This window comes from Maniola jurtina, chromosome 19 (genome assembly GCF_905333055.1).
Source record: "Maniola jurtina chromosome 19, ilManJurt1.1, whole genome shotgun sequence".
Classification (NCBI taxonomy): Eukaryota; Metazoa; Arthropoda; class Insecta; order Lepidoptera; family Nymphalidae; genus Maniola; species Maniola jurtina.
Window position 1 is genome coordinate 3,418,123 of NC_060047.1, and position 15,310 is coordinate 3,433,432.

At 37.5% G+C, this 15,310-nt stretch overlaps 1 protein-coding gene across 1 annotated transcript in view; it reads left to right on the plus strand.

Annotated features, from left to right (window-relative positions):
- Positions 1–8,122, plus strand: part of LOC123875083 (ubiquitin carboxyl-terminal hydrolase puf) — a 53,089-nt gene extending 44,967 nt beyond the window's left edge. Inside the window, exons 50-57 of the mRNA XM_045920741.1 lie at positions 228–343; positions 852–967; positions 1,425–1,716; positions 2,079–2,255; positions 2,810–2,949; positions 3,350–3,484; positions 3,751–4,027; positions 4,497–8,122. Coding sequence (XP_045776697.1) covers positions 228–343; positions 852–967; positions 1,425–1,716; positions 2,079–2,255; positions 2,810–2,949; positions 3,350–3,484; positions 3,751–4,027; positions 4,497–4,702 — 1,459 coding nt within the window. The 3' untranslated portion in view covers positions 4,703–8,122. The remainder of the gene's footprint in view (positions 1–227; positions 344–851; positions 968–1,424; positions 1,717–2,078; positions 2,256–2,809; positions 2,950–3,349; positions 3,485–3,750; positions 4,028–4,496) is intronic.
- The last annotated feature ends 7,188 nt before the right edge of the window (positions 8,123–15,310 follow it).

Genomic DNA, 15,310 nt, shown 5'->3' on the forward strand with positions numbered 1-15,310 from the left:
CAACGCCTGCTGATAATTATCTATAGAAGCAGAAAAGCTTTCTTACCCTGATATTATGAAAAGAGATTTTCTTCTTCCGTCGGGCTTACATCTGCATCGACTAAATACGTGAGTATAGTTAGCCGTTACATTTTATACCAATATTAATTCTTGGTTGGGGTTTTTTTTATTTTTTGACAGTCTTCACCTTCAGCGTTGTTCCAAACTTGAGAGAGTATCTGTTGCAGGCTAGCACGGATATTGGCGGCGCGAGGCGGGGCGGGCGCGTCGAGCGGCACGGAGGGCACGGACGCGCGGGAGGCCGCCGCGTTTCGCCGGAGCACGCTCTCCGCATATTTACAGGGTATGTTCATCATCACGATTTGAGTGCTTGTATATTTTCCTTTTTTGCCATATCCATTACTAATTTGGTAATAATATGTTTTTATAGTAATTATTTTCAGCTCTATTTATAATGAAAATCACTCACGATAGTTTAAACTCTATTTTCAACTAGCTGAGGCTAGGGAATCCTTTAATTTTCCAGGATATAAAGTAGCCTGTGTCATTCTCCAGGTCTTTGAATCACAAACATATTGTATTCAAAAAAACATTCGAAATTCAATTATAGTTTTGTTTGCAAACATAGTTTTGTTTGTGATTGGTTTGTGATTCAAAATTGTTAACGCCCATTGAGGTTTTTGGCTGTCATTTGCATGGGATTACGTAACAGAGAGAGCGCTACACTAACTTCTTTCCGTGGATAGAGTATAGTAATAGTCTTAACCTATGTTAGTGTTATGATGCGCAGGTGTGGACGAGACTTTGCAATGTGGAGCTGTAGATAGTGATTCAAGAGATAGTGTTTGCAGGTCTGAACGGGCGCACGTGCTGGACCACGCTCATCTCCGCCTTCTGCACGCTCGTGGAGAACGAGGACGACAGGCTCTACGTGGTCTACAACGGGGGACTGCAGATGACTTTTGAAGTGAGTTGAACTTTTTTTATTATGGTCATGAGTATAACTACAAGAAACACTTGCTCTGGTGCTGCAAATGTTCATGGGCGGTGGTAATCACTTAACATCAGGTGACCCGCCTGCTCGTTTGCTGGCTATTTTATTTAAAAAAAGCAGTTTTAGATTGGAAAATTGATGTCCGCCCATCATAGCTGTAGAGTAAGGTTGCCGATCTAAACCGTTGTCTAATGTCGTGTGTTAGCGGTGTGGTCTTATTAGTGGGAGGTCCCGGGTTCAAGTCCCAGCAGGGGTAGAGATTTTATGATTTCTAAATTTCTGGTCTAGTCTGGTGCACATTTATTATCAAATTCAAGCTTATTGATTGGTCGATTGAATTCGCATAGAGCCATGGCCGGGGCCATGAAGATTGCCGAGGACTGCACACGATTAATTAATTTTTCGCTTAATTATCTTCTCTTTTGTGCAGGCACTGCACAGTCTCCACGCGGTGTACGTAGAGGGCGGTGCTAGCGTGGGTGCTGTGGGCGGAGTGGGCGCGGGCGTGGGCGTCGGCGTGGGCGGCGGAGCGGTTCGCGCGGAATTAGTAGCCGCGTTGAGATGGGCACGCGCGCTATGCCGTACCCTGAGGCTGCGGAGAGACGCGAAGGAAGCGCGAGCGTTGTTGCTCGCGTGTAAAGACTGGCCGGAGTGCGCGCGGCGGCTGCTCACGCTGCTAAATTTGCATCAGAGAACGCCTCGGTTGCCGCACGCTGCGCTTGGTGAGTTTCCTCCTTTTGGTGTAATTTTACTACATTCCCAGCAGGATTTTTTACATAGTATCATCAACGTATAATAAGTTGGGACTTGTGCGGGAGGTTCATACAACGAGTCATTACATGCCAGCATTGGCTAGTATAAAATCTAAATATATGAAAGGAAAAGCTGACTGACTAATCTATCAACGCACAGCTCAAACTACTGGACGGATCGGACTGCAGAAAGCTATTATGACGTAGACATCCGCTAAGGATTTTTGAAAATTGAAGTCTTAAGGGGGTAAAATAGGGGTTTGAAATTTGTGTATTCCACCCGGACGAAGTCATGGGAATAAGGTAGTAAATTACATAAACGTAATAAATAGGTGTGGTGCGTGAGTTGGTGCTAATCGGCGGCTGTGCGGCACTTGGTGCGTTGGTGCCGTTAGCTGCGGGCGCGCACGCGGCCGCGCGCGCCGCCTCACGTCCGCGCGCACGCAACTCGCATGGACACCCGCACTCGCCGCGACCGGCGCTGTATAGGCCCTATCACAAGTTTATTGGTAAGTATTTGTTTAGACATTGTGTTCAGCCACAGAAATTAATTTTAGGCTATCTTTATCGAAAAAGACGGTGGTGATGGTCTATACTCTAAACTAAAAAAATAAATTAATAAGTTCTGTATGATGTAGCAAACAACGCAGCGATGCAACGCGCAGTATCAGCGCTATTGCGTATGATTGTTTTGGGTTCGCTTTGATAGTAATTATAATTTAATTATTAAACGAACGTAAGTTCACTAAATAAAAAAAAAATAAGTAAAAGGTTTGTATGTTAATAACCATTTGATTTTTTGAGTCTTTAAATCAATTCATCTTTTATTTGCCGATGATTTTTGTCAGCTCTAGCACAGACACGGTTTATTTGGGCTGCAAATTGCAAACACCAGTCTCAGTTTTTTCTAGTGCTTTGATCTACAAAGTTTGGGTATAAAATGTTTATTTTCATTAAGTCTGTAAAATGTAAAATGTAAAATGTACGAGTGGCTCGTACATCCTGTAATTATGAAATTTTGAAGGGCCAAAGTAACCTGTTTAGTTACGTTTATTTATTACAGATACGTGTTGTCGCGTGGCCCGCAGTCAGCGGTGTATGTCGGAGCAGTTGGTGCTCCTGTCTGCGTTATGCGCTCTGGAGGCCGTGCCACTGAGGTTCAACTACTTCGCGGCCTTTTGGAGAGACGTGGCTGCTTCACCGGTGAGATTGCATTGATGTAGTACCTTTAACTGCCATAGCCCTTCCGTTGGCGTGATTCAAATGATCAACATTTAATGGATTAGAAATAAATGTCAAATGAGCTTGGTGGCTAACATTCAGTGTTGATCACTGAGTTACCGAATCACCCCACAAGTAAGCCCGCTGCAATTATATATTGCACTTGCACGGGACTTAGACGAGATCGCCATCAAGCGCTATAATGGCTAACTCTATTGAACATACTCTAAACTAATCTAAATTGACAGGTCTAAAACTAGTGCTATCCCTTTTATAATATTCTCTGCGGAAAAAGATAGCGCTAAATTTAGACCTATCAATTTAGTTAAGAGATTATGTACAACAGAATTAGCCACAATGTCATTGGAAATGTAATTTTCAGGCGGACGCTAAGTTAGAAGAGATGCTGTTAGAATGTAGCGTTGTATCCGAATACGTAGATGCAGTGCTTTTGGACGAGCGGGAATCTCTGGCCGACCCAGCCATCTACGAGTTCATGCAGCATTATTATCCAAAGGTAATAAATACCATGTTACTATCAAAATATTCGTATATACATTCCAAATATTTATGTTTTCACTGGAATTTTGCTAAGCCCGTGCGCTCTCTTATCAAGGTTTGATAAGAACTTAGTTGTAAAACTGCTCCAGTTGGATTAACCAACCCTTGTATTGTACAGCTAGAAATAACCCACTGCCCCACATGGGCGAATCCTAGGGGCGCCTTCTTAACTCCCTGCAAATTCTTTGTCTCTGATCTTTGTTTTATTTTCTCCCTATACAGTTGGGAACAGGGACGAGTCCAAACGCGACAAGCGTGTCCGGAGTCGCGGGCGGCTCGGGGACATCCGGTGCAGTGATGGGAGGGTCTCGCGCGGCCGAGGCGCTCGCAGACGAGATAGCGGGCAGCGCGACAGTCGCGTCGCTGGCCACGCTGCTGGGGAACACGCGCGCGTTGCTGCTGCTGGCGGAGAGAGCGCGACCGACGCAGGGCTCGCCGCTAGCGCGCGCCTTGCAGCGAGCGGCCGCGGCGCTGCACCAGAGACTACTCAGGCCTTCTGGTAAGTGCAGTAGTGGGACAAGTAGCTTGCAGCGCGATAGTCGCGTCTCTATTTTCTTTTTCTTCCTTTGCTTAAGTAATAATATTCAGACCAGATATTGCTCCCAAAACGGTCGTGGACGAAATTACGGGTACTGCGATAGTCGCGTCGCTGATTTCTGCCAATCGAATCAAAAGTTTGATTCAATATTTAAATTGCCATTTTATATTATTTTAGGAATTTTGTTAGCGTATGTTTCGTGTTCGTTACAGTAAGCTCTGTTACTACTTTATTAGTTTTCTATTTGGTTCCTAGCATAAATGTACGCGTTGGTAACACTCTGGCTTATATTTTCTTTACGTATTTGTAGCACTTTTACAGATACAAGCTTTTAAAAATAGGTGAACATGAAGTTCATATTTTTTAGCAATATTCCCGTAAAATTACGAAGGGTGTTTCTTTCAAATTAAAGTTACAAATTATTTTACAGAAGAAGAAACCGGGGAAACGGAAACGGGCGGATCACCGAGCGAGACCCGATGTCCGTCCGCAGAAGGCAGTGAAGCGGATGAGCCCATAGAGGAGTCCGACGAATCCAGCTCGGAAACCCCGGCGCCTTCGCCCCCCGCAGACCTACTGCCGTTATTATCACACGCGTTACGACGCCTACACCAGTTGCAGCCGCCTGACGACTGAGCGAGACAGCAATACCCGCCATAGAATAAGGACCTGCCCGCGAACTTTCTACAATCTTAAAAAACAAATGTATGAATCATGCCAAGCGGTACTGTAGACTGTGGCCCTTAGTTTCGCGTCTCACCGCGCCACTTAACTTCTTAGGTATATTATTTTTAGTATTTCTATGGTAGGTACCGAAAAAATATTGTACATCGACCTTTGGAAGGAGATAGCGATTTCGTACACCGACAAAACGCCCCATTGGTACGAGTGACAGAGACTGCTCTGCGAAGCCGAAACCCCTTTTTAAAGGTTGATGTACAATATTTTTCTGCCGGCTACTGTAAGAAAATAAACCTGACTCAAATAAAGGCGCGGCTACTAAGACTTGGTAGTGAAGAGGACGAATCGCAGACCTATTGCCGTTATTAAATATGAAATAATATTGATTTAAAATGATTTTTCTATTGGAGAGAAAATCACAAATTGCACACAAATCTATTAACTAAATTGAGACAGAACTACAATGATTGATAACACTATAGTACACTGCAAGTTGAGATGGCAATGGGGGTATGAGGAGGAGGGGAGGACGTCCTAACCCCGGTTGCCATCTCATACTTTAAGATATGTCAATTTACTTGAAAGATTTGATACAATGAAAGTAGCACTATCCAAACGTTTTCTTTGGCCGTCAAAGATGTATTAATTTTATTAGAAAGTAGCGCGAATCATTTACGGTTTCTATTGTATACTAAGAATTCTCGGAAAACATATCAGACACAAAAAACCCCATAAGGTACATTTGATTTGTTTTTTGAGACCCATTTTATAGATGGCTCAAGTTGTAGTTTTTTATAGAAAATAAAGGAAAAATTTAGTTAACTGCGTCTTTTCGTTCACTTTATGTAATAAAAATAATATTATGTTGTTTAGTAAGAATGTGTATGTAATTATTTATAACACTATCTTTGGATTAGGTAATAGTTTAATTCCTCAAATGTGATCGTGCATCCAGACTTCAATGGCATTACAACAATACATGTTTTTATAACATTTGTAGTAGATTTTTCATAATAATAATTATATAACAACGTTCAATAATGCGGATGTGTGTTATAAAAACTTAGTTTTATAACATCCACATAATGTTTCATAACTGGCCTGATGTAAATCTGCTTTTAAGAAGTAAATTTCCTTAAAGCTGATTTACATTAGGCTAGTTAAAAGTGATCAGTGCTCTTCCAGCACTGATATCGTGTTAATTGATTTTAAGTCTTTAATACGATAACTTGTTTTGAACCGGTTTTACACTGAGTCATTATAAAGACGCTGACACTGACTCAGTGTAAATCTGCTCTGATTATTTTAAAAGATCGCTTGGTATGTCAAATACATTAATTAATAACACAACATCAAGTACTTTAAACTGTTATTATATAATATAGTTATATTATAGTTTTTGTATCATAAATTATTGGTTGTTAGATGAAACAAGATAACTAATCTAAATCCTCTACCTGTGTTGTTAAGAAAATAATAAAAACACAGGTCTTAGATTTACTAGAGTTTTGTTTCAATTGCTACTCAGTTGCTGTAATTATTAAAATATACATAAATTAAAAGTAAACTTAATGAATAAAGTTAATGTTTCTAATATAATATCCTAATAATTGATAACTAACTGATGCCCACGACTTCGTCCGTATGGATTTAGGTTTTAATACGTGGGTACTGTTTGATTTTCTGGAATAAATCCAATGCCTTTCGCCGGGTCTTTAAGTACATTCATGTGCAAAATCAGGCTGATCCGTTGTTCCTTTGCGCCGCAACTAAAGGACATACAAACAAACACTTTCGCCTTTATATATGGGTAGTGATATTATCTGTATTCTATATCCAATAATTCATTAGTTTAAAAATTTAATTGGTATTTTACTTGCATGCTTCTGCCTGAATTGCTCCTGTGTTGATTATTTTATCGGAAACGTGACAGCAGCCTAATAAGAATTCTGTAGGCTCTGTATAAGATTTTTACATCTCATCAACAATAATAGAAATTGAGTATCGAAACATCAGAGTAAAATGCACCTAAATTGACTTGGTTTAAAGTTGAAAATTCAGTAACGTCGATTCGCCTTTGGAGCGCTAGCTGTTAGATGTATGGACGAACTTGAGCTTCAAAACAAGGCTGTGAAGGTCCATTTTACTTTAACGATAAAGTGGTTGGTGAGATTTAAAATCTACGGAATAAATGTTTCAGTTAAGACTTTTATGGTATTTAATCACGGCTCTTGTTTTTTGTATTTTTTTTATATATAGAATGTTTGAATAAGTGTTTAAGCTTGTTTGCTTGTATGATTGATTTAGGCCAGTGCTTCCCAAATAGTGGTACAGATACGAGACAGATCCCTTTTTTAAACGGAAACAAAAAATTATTTCAGTAATATAAAATGCTATTTTTTTCTTGTAATTCTCAAACGGCTGGAAGTAAACCGTCAATCCATTTCATTTTAAATAAAAAAAAATTGCAATAGTCAGTATTTTCATAGCCATTTAGGGAAAGGGCATGATTGACACGGCCATTTAAGATTCATTACTACTTATTATTTATTGGCATGGGTTATATCATGTTTATGAGCACGAAAGCTTTATTTGATTTTAATAATTTATTTACTAATTTCGTTCAATTTAAAAATTAAACATAATATTATTTAGAAATGAATGAAAAATGACAACGAATTGCACGTTTGATTGAATTATTACATATTCCTATCTATTTTTAATTTATTTTTTCGTTAATTTGTATTTGCAAACTATTTGAGAACCACTGTTTTTATTTTTAGGCATAGAAATTGTTTTGAGTGTAAGTATACATATTATAAGTAATTATAATAAACATATTACAGCTAATCGCACATTAATCCATACCGAAGAAACGAATCGAAACGAAGCGACTTTAATCATGCCATTTCACTCACACGATACACGGATACAGTGTGTAAATGAGAGAAAGAGTAACGTCGCCATTTTGATTCGTTTCCTTGTTATCACAAGTTATACCGTATACACGCGTTAGTATGCCCCATAAATTACCGTATTTTCTACAAAAGAAAATAGAAAAAAATGCACTTTTATAAAAACCGGTTAAGTGCCGGAACTTTCGTGTGCGAGTCGGACTCTCACACCAAAGGTTCCGTACCATCGTACAAGAAATAACACTTGATTTTTTGTGGTGTACCTAACCACCAAATCCGATTTTCAGATTTCCCCCTTTACTTGTTCTACAAGACATTCCTACCTGCCAAACATGATTATAGCTCATCGGCAAGTATTGTATAGGTTTTGATTTTCGGGCCTTGACAGAATCGACAGACAAACAATGAAATAATCCTATAAGGGTTCCTTCTTTCTCTAGAGATACGGAACCCTAAAATCCTAAAACGTAGGCGATAACTGTGTCCAGGGTTAAATTCGTTGCGTGTGATAATAATAATAATAATCAATGATGTTAATGTGCGTTCAGCTTTAAGATTTTAGAGACTTAAAAATTGGTTATCAAGGATGTGTTTGCGCTAAAACAACAACTTACTAAGCATTTTCGGCATATAGATTATTGTTATAGATAAATAGTGATGGATATTTTGTACGCGAGGCAGGTCATGTATCTTCTATCGTAGGACGTCGGCAAAATTATTTTATTATGTTTCGGCTGTGAGAAAATGATTACGGTACCCGGCAGGAAATATTGTACCTTTGGAAAGAGATAGCGGTTTCGTCTAGCGTTGTCTCTGTCGTTAAGACCGACCAAACCGGTATGAGTGACAGAGACAATGCTCTACGAAGCCGAAATCCCTTTCTAAAAGTCGATATTTTCTACCGGCTACAGTACTAGTTTAAGATTTGATTTCTTAATTGGCAAAATTTTTGACCCCCCCATTCACTTAAGGGCCCTATACACGTTCGAAGCTATCGCACTATTTGCATTACAATTTCTCTCTCTGCGTCGTATCCATTAATCACATAATAGAAGGAGTTTTTTGGAATAATACTGCAGTCAGGGTTGCAAAAAAACTGTTATTTTTGAAACAAAACAGTTTAAAAAAAAAATTAAAACACGTCTTTTAAGTATTTCTTTAAAATAATGCCAACCCTCAATGTGGTAGGTTCCCGAATTAAATTAACTGAATCTTGTTTGTGTGGATTTGCATAACATCCGTTTCCAATTTTTTACCTGTATTCTGGATATACTTAGCGACGTTTTTATATTTTATCAAAAATTGTATGATTTTATTGTCAAATAACAATGTTACTTAAGTAACTTAATGGTAACTTATCTACATATTATTAGATACAGCGAATATTGAAAATGGTCGTAAGTGTACATACGATAGAATAGGTTTTATTATTTTACTTGATCAAGCATCAACTATCATGAAGATTGGACGTGTGTAGGGCCCTTTAATACCCTAATACCCCAGTAAAACAAAAAGAAATCACAATTTTTTACCTATTGTAAGTGAACACCCGTCCAAAGTCCATTTTTTGTTCTTCATTTCCTATTTTTTACGCGGAATTTATAAATTCTTGGCCAGTACGAATTTTATAGTCAGATATATCATAGTGCACCTACTTAAAGGAGTAATTCTATAAAACAATCTTAATGTGCAAAATTTTAGTAAATACTGTACTTGTTAATCATAAAAGGGTTTAATAACGCGTTTCAATTCAGAAAAAATCGAAAAGAGTGACTTAAGGTAATTGCTATTTGACAAATCGCAAAAATGCTGTACTTTGAAGTAAATTGTTTATTTTTCTAAAGCATTAACAGCTATTAAATACATGCAATTAAAAACTTCAGTTTGTGAAGATTATAAGGGCCTCTTTTAATTTAGTATACATTATCCCAATAATAAAAAAAAACAAGTTGAAAACATTGCTGTTCGCAACTTGTTCTGTAAAAATTTTCTTTAACATCTTGATACTTTGAAGCCAACCTCCAGAAAATGATATGTTTAGGTTTAGCAATCAATTTGAACTGTTAGTTTTATACTAAATGTTTTTCATTTCTTAAATAATCTAAAACTAACCAAAAAACTTCCTGTGCTATTTATTTTCTTGCAGGCGCTCTATGGAATTCAGTGTCCACTGGACTCTAATGGCGGACGGACTGCGCGCGTCATTTCGTCGCAAAATATTATTTAAAATGAATTTAAGCTTATTATTTTTGAATGAAAGTTGTGTTTATAATCGTTGAATAATAAAATAGGGATTTTTTCATTTCTAAATGAAGCCTGCTTATATACTAAAATTTATTCGAAAGTTACGGTTTTACCAGGTAAATACTCGGAGGTTGTCATAGATTATGATGACAGATAGTAAGTGTTCTAAATAGGTATTATACCTATGTTTTTTAGGAGATAGCGCGCCTCGTTTCGGGCGCCGTGTTCCGAAATGGATTTCGTAGTAGTGCAAGTTTGGTGCAAGCCCCACATGACGGAGGGGTATGCGTCAGGCATTTCCTGTGTACAAAAAAAGACCTATATTTCGGATCCATTTTTCATCACTGACATCATGCACTATTCAAAGACTGGTCTTCAAGCATTGAGGAATTTTGGACGAGAGACATCTCGAAGGTTCCCGAAGGCTGCCTAACTGAGTTAGATTTGTCGGCTAGCTAGCTTTTTTTGAAATTGGACCTACTTAGCTGGATTGTGTGTTAGAGATTTCTTATGAGATATTATATGTACATAATATAACCATCATAAGGAAGCTCAGATTCATGCTGCGGGCAATGGGGAGAGCCTAAAGGTTGGAACGCCATTTCGGCGGCCGTGTTTCCTGCCATATATACCATAGATACCTGCAAGCCAAGAGTGAATAGGCATCTTCCAGGTAAGCGTGCTCCAACTTGGACCTCATCATTGCTTTCTTTAAAGCATGATTGTCGTCAAGCGCAAGCGCAAAGATTCAGGCGGCGCAAACCCGTAGCATGTGGAAGACCCTATTAAAGACCTATGTTCACTGTGGACGTCTGTCGGTTGATGTTGATGATTATGTCTTTAGTGCAAGTAGTTCAGTAGTTTCAGAGTTTATCGATAACAAACAAACAAACCTTTCCTCTTCATAATATATGTACTTAGTAGCGCAAACTTGGAAAAAATCTCGTGGAAACTCTTTGATTTTCCGAGATAAATGTCATTTTACCTGGCAGCCCTAATCAATTTTATCACTGATAATAATAACTAATTCATAACCGTTAAAACTAAGAGTCAAAATCTCGTTTTTCTAGTCGAGTTCCGTAGGCTCTTTGAACCCACCGCATTATTATCCCAAGAAAACCTACCATTAGATGTAGGAATAATGGAAAGAGGTCACAACCCTCAGCAATAAAGAATACGATGCGGAGAGAGATGTCACTCTCAAGGTCTTGAAATGTATCCATGCAAAAAACCACGTCGACTGGTTGCTCCGTTGCAGCGTGATTGAATATTAAACCAACAAACACACTTTCGCATTTGAAATATGGCCAGTGATTATAAGAAACAGTTTAAATCTCTCTCTGCTCTCCGAGAGACGTTAGGCAAAGTGAACACGAATTATGACACTTCTGTGTTCTTATACAAGCTTAGGTCTCTCAATTTTGTCAATTAATGTCAAATTTCTTTCTCAGATCAAAACCTAGTAAGTGGTTTAAATTCAAGAGAAGTTTAGGCCGTAGTCTTCAACAAGAAACTCGGCGGTTGCTCTTTTCAAAGATTTGATATACAATATTAAATTGCTTAAAACGCACATAACTGAAAAGTTAGTAGTGCGTGATTCCAGGATCGAAGCCCCGACCTTCGATTAGGAGGCGGACGTTCTAACCACTAGGCTATGACAGTTTTTAAATTAAAGGGGTTTAAATATTTTAGTGTGAAGACTGGCCTACACATTTATTCATTAGATGTGCATCACTTTCTTTTTTAGGGTTCCGTACCTCAAAATGAAAAACGGAGCTCTTAAAGGATCACTTCGTTGTCTGTCCATTTGTCCGTCCGTCCGTCAAGAAAACCTATACAGTACTTCCCGTTGATCTAGAATCACGAAATTTGTTCTCGGATTTATTCCTTTACTTGGGCTATGAGAGTTGAGACCTATCTACCTGCCCATAATTCTAGGTTAACGGGAAATACCCTATCGGTTTTCTTGACAGACACGACAGACGGACAGACGGACAGAAAGACAGTCAACAAAGTGATCCTATAAGGGTCCCGTGTTTCCTTTTGAGATATGGAACCTTAAAAACATTATGTAAGTATGCAAAGTATTTCCCTTGCAAGCCATATTTAACAGTTGACATGTAGAGGTCATTGACTTTTCCTATCTTACTTTTAAGTTTTAATGCATCATTAAGTATTTACTGTTTTGACATGGTATTTAGATAATGGGTGATATTTATTTTATTTAATCTAATTCCTTTGAAAAACTTAGTAAGGCGCATTAATCTATAAAAAACCTAGCCAGTTCATAGACTTACTATGTTTTAAAATGGTCAAAGCGACTTACTAGCTTTTAATTTTACTTTAATGTGGGTGTCCTTACAATACAACGGGACATACTATGAAAGTTAGGCTTATGACATAAAACGATTTTCGGAAAAATGACATTTACTTTGTTTTGATATGGGGCGGTCGATATAATTAGGTACTAGGGTAAAGGCTCAAGTAAATGAACAGATTGGACGTTTTTACATGTATTAAGAGCTGGAATAAAAAACCGGCTGATATACCTTTTTTAAATATTTTCTTACAAATTCTTACACTTTTTTCAATTTCAATTTCAAAACCGTGTTCCGTTCAAACCGTTCAAAAGTGCGTGTGCGTGCGTCCATGTGTGTGTGTGAGTGTGTGTGAGTATATACTTGTCTGTATGTTTGTACGAGTGTTTGTTAGTGTGGTATTGCGTTGTATAACCACATGAGTAGCGAACAGAGTCAAAGCTTCATACAAGCGCGCTACGATAGGTACACTACTACAAGCTTGAGGCGCGTGTGTGCGTGAGCACAGGCGCTACGTCGCGTACGGAGAGAAATCGGTTTATATCGGCTCGGCCTGTGCTCAAGCTCAGGGGCTGCAGTACACGTCGCGCGTCGTGTTTTCATTTAATTTAATGTTAATGATAATAATTTAAATAGTGTTTAAAATCTATTTTCTTGAACTGTCATAGATTTTGTTCAAAATCAATATCTGAGGATCCCTAGGATCACAAAACAGGATATTGTTACCAAATTTAAAAAAATCGACGCCATTTTGAAATTCTTTGTTAATTGACCGATTTCGTTCAAAATCGATATTTAGAGCTCCCTGGGATCACAAAATAAGAAACTGTTACCAAAATTTAAAAAAGTCGACGCCATTTTGAAATTCTTTGTAAATTGACCGATTTCGTTCAAAATCGATATTTAGAGCTCCCTGGGATCACGAAATAAGAAACTGTTACCAAAATTTAAAAAGTCGACGCCATTTTGAAATTCTTTGTTAATTGACCGATTTCGTTCAAAATCGATATTTAGAGCTCCTTGGGATCACGAAATAAGAAACTGTTACCAAAATTTAAAAAAGTCGACGCCATTTTGAAATTCTTTGTAAATTGACCGATTTCGTTCAAAATCGATATTTAGAGCTCCCTGGGATCACGAAATAAGAAACTGTTACCAAAATTTAAAAAAGTCGACGCCATTTTGAAATTCTTTGTTAATTGACCGATTTCGTTCAAAATCGATATTTAGAGCTCCCTGGGATCACGAAATAAGAAACTGTTACCAAAATTTAAAAAAGTCGACGCCATTTTGAAATTCTTTGTTAATTGACCGATTTCGTTCAAAATCGATATTTAGAGCTCCCTGGGATCACGAAATAAGAAACTGTTACCAAAATTTAAAAAAGTCGACGCCTTTTTGAAATTCTTTGTTAATTGACCGATTTCGTTCAAAATCGATATTTAGAGCTCCCTGCGATCACAAAATAAGAAACTGTTACCAAAATTTAAAAAAGTCGACGCCATTTTGAAATTCTTTGTTAATTGACCGATTTCGTTCAAAATCGATATTTAGAGCTCCCTGGGATCACAAAATAAGAAACTGTTATCAAAATTTAAAAAAGTCGACGCCATTTTGAAATTCTTTGTTAATTGACCGATTTCGTTCAAAATCGATATTTAGAGCTCCCTGCGATCACAAAATAAGAAACTGTTACCAAAATTTAAAAAAGTCGACGCCATTTTGAAATTCTTTGTTAATTGACCGATTTCGTTCAAAATCGATATTTAGAGCTCCCTGGGATCACAAAATAAGAAACTGTTACCAAAATTTAAAAAAGTCGACGCCATTTTGAAATTCTTTGTTAATTGACCGATTTTGTTCAAAATCGATATTTAGAGCTCCCTGGGATCACAAAATAGGAACCTGTAACCAAAATTTAAAAAAGTTGGCACCATTTATAATTCTTTCTAAATTGACTGATTTCGTTCAAAATCGATATTTAGATCTATCGATCGATATTTAAAGATCGATATTTAAACTAGGCAATCACAACAAAAACAAACTTTACCATCTTGTTGAACAAATAACTATTGTTAATTTAATTGTATCCTCCAGTGCCAGCCCTACCAAAATAGTTATAAATTTTGCTCGCTTCTTAGAAGCTTTGCCTCTGTTTGCTACTCTATGGTATAACACCATGTTAGTAAATCTTAGTATATTTTTAACCGACTTTAAAAAAAGGAAGAGGTTCTGAATTCGTTGGTATCTTTTTTTTTATGTATGTTCCCCGATTACTCAAAGACGCCTGGACCGATTTGGATTTTTTTTTGTTTGATAGGGTATACTTTGCAAGTGGTCCCATATAAATTTGGTAAAGATCTGATGAATATCTTTGAAGATGGAGAACAGAACTCCTCAATGGATAAGAGCAAACTCAATTTTTTTTTTAATGTATGTTCACCGATTGCTCAAAGACGCCTGGACCGATCTGGTTTTTTTTTTTTTTTGAAAAGCTAGGTATACTTTGCAGGTGGTCCCATATAAATTTGATGAAGTTCTGATGAATATCTTCTGAGATGGAGAACAGAACTCCTCAATGGATAAGAGCAAATTGCTCGCGATCAGTGTAATTGCTTAGTAAACAGTAGGGTTTTAGCTGGGCATGGCATATTATTATAGTACAGTGGGGCCACTAAAAATTTTGAAATAAAAAATTTTCAAAATAAAAATAAAACCGACTTCAAAAACCACAATAACTTAAATTATTTTTTACTTTTTAGTGTTTGTGATTTTGAAGTCGGTTTTATTTTTCTTTTGAATTTTTTTTATATTTATTCTGGTATTCTGCTTTCTTGGATATGGATCCCTCTTGGGTATCCCCATTTCTCTCTGTCTTTGGTACTATCAAGCTAATTTTCTCTCGCGATTTGCACAATAGCATTAGACCAACGCGTCTTCGGTCTACCTACCTGTCCTTCTTTCATCTGTAAAAATCGATACAATATGACCATTTGCATTTCAGTTTTAGGGCATGTCTCAAGGTGTCTGTAGGCTTTGTCTTTTTTCTTATGTCTTCAATTCTCACTTTGAATATTTTTTGCTTA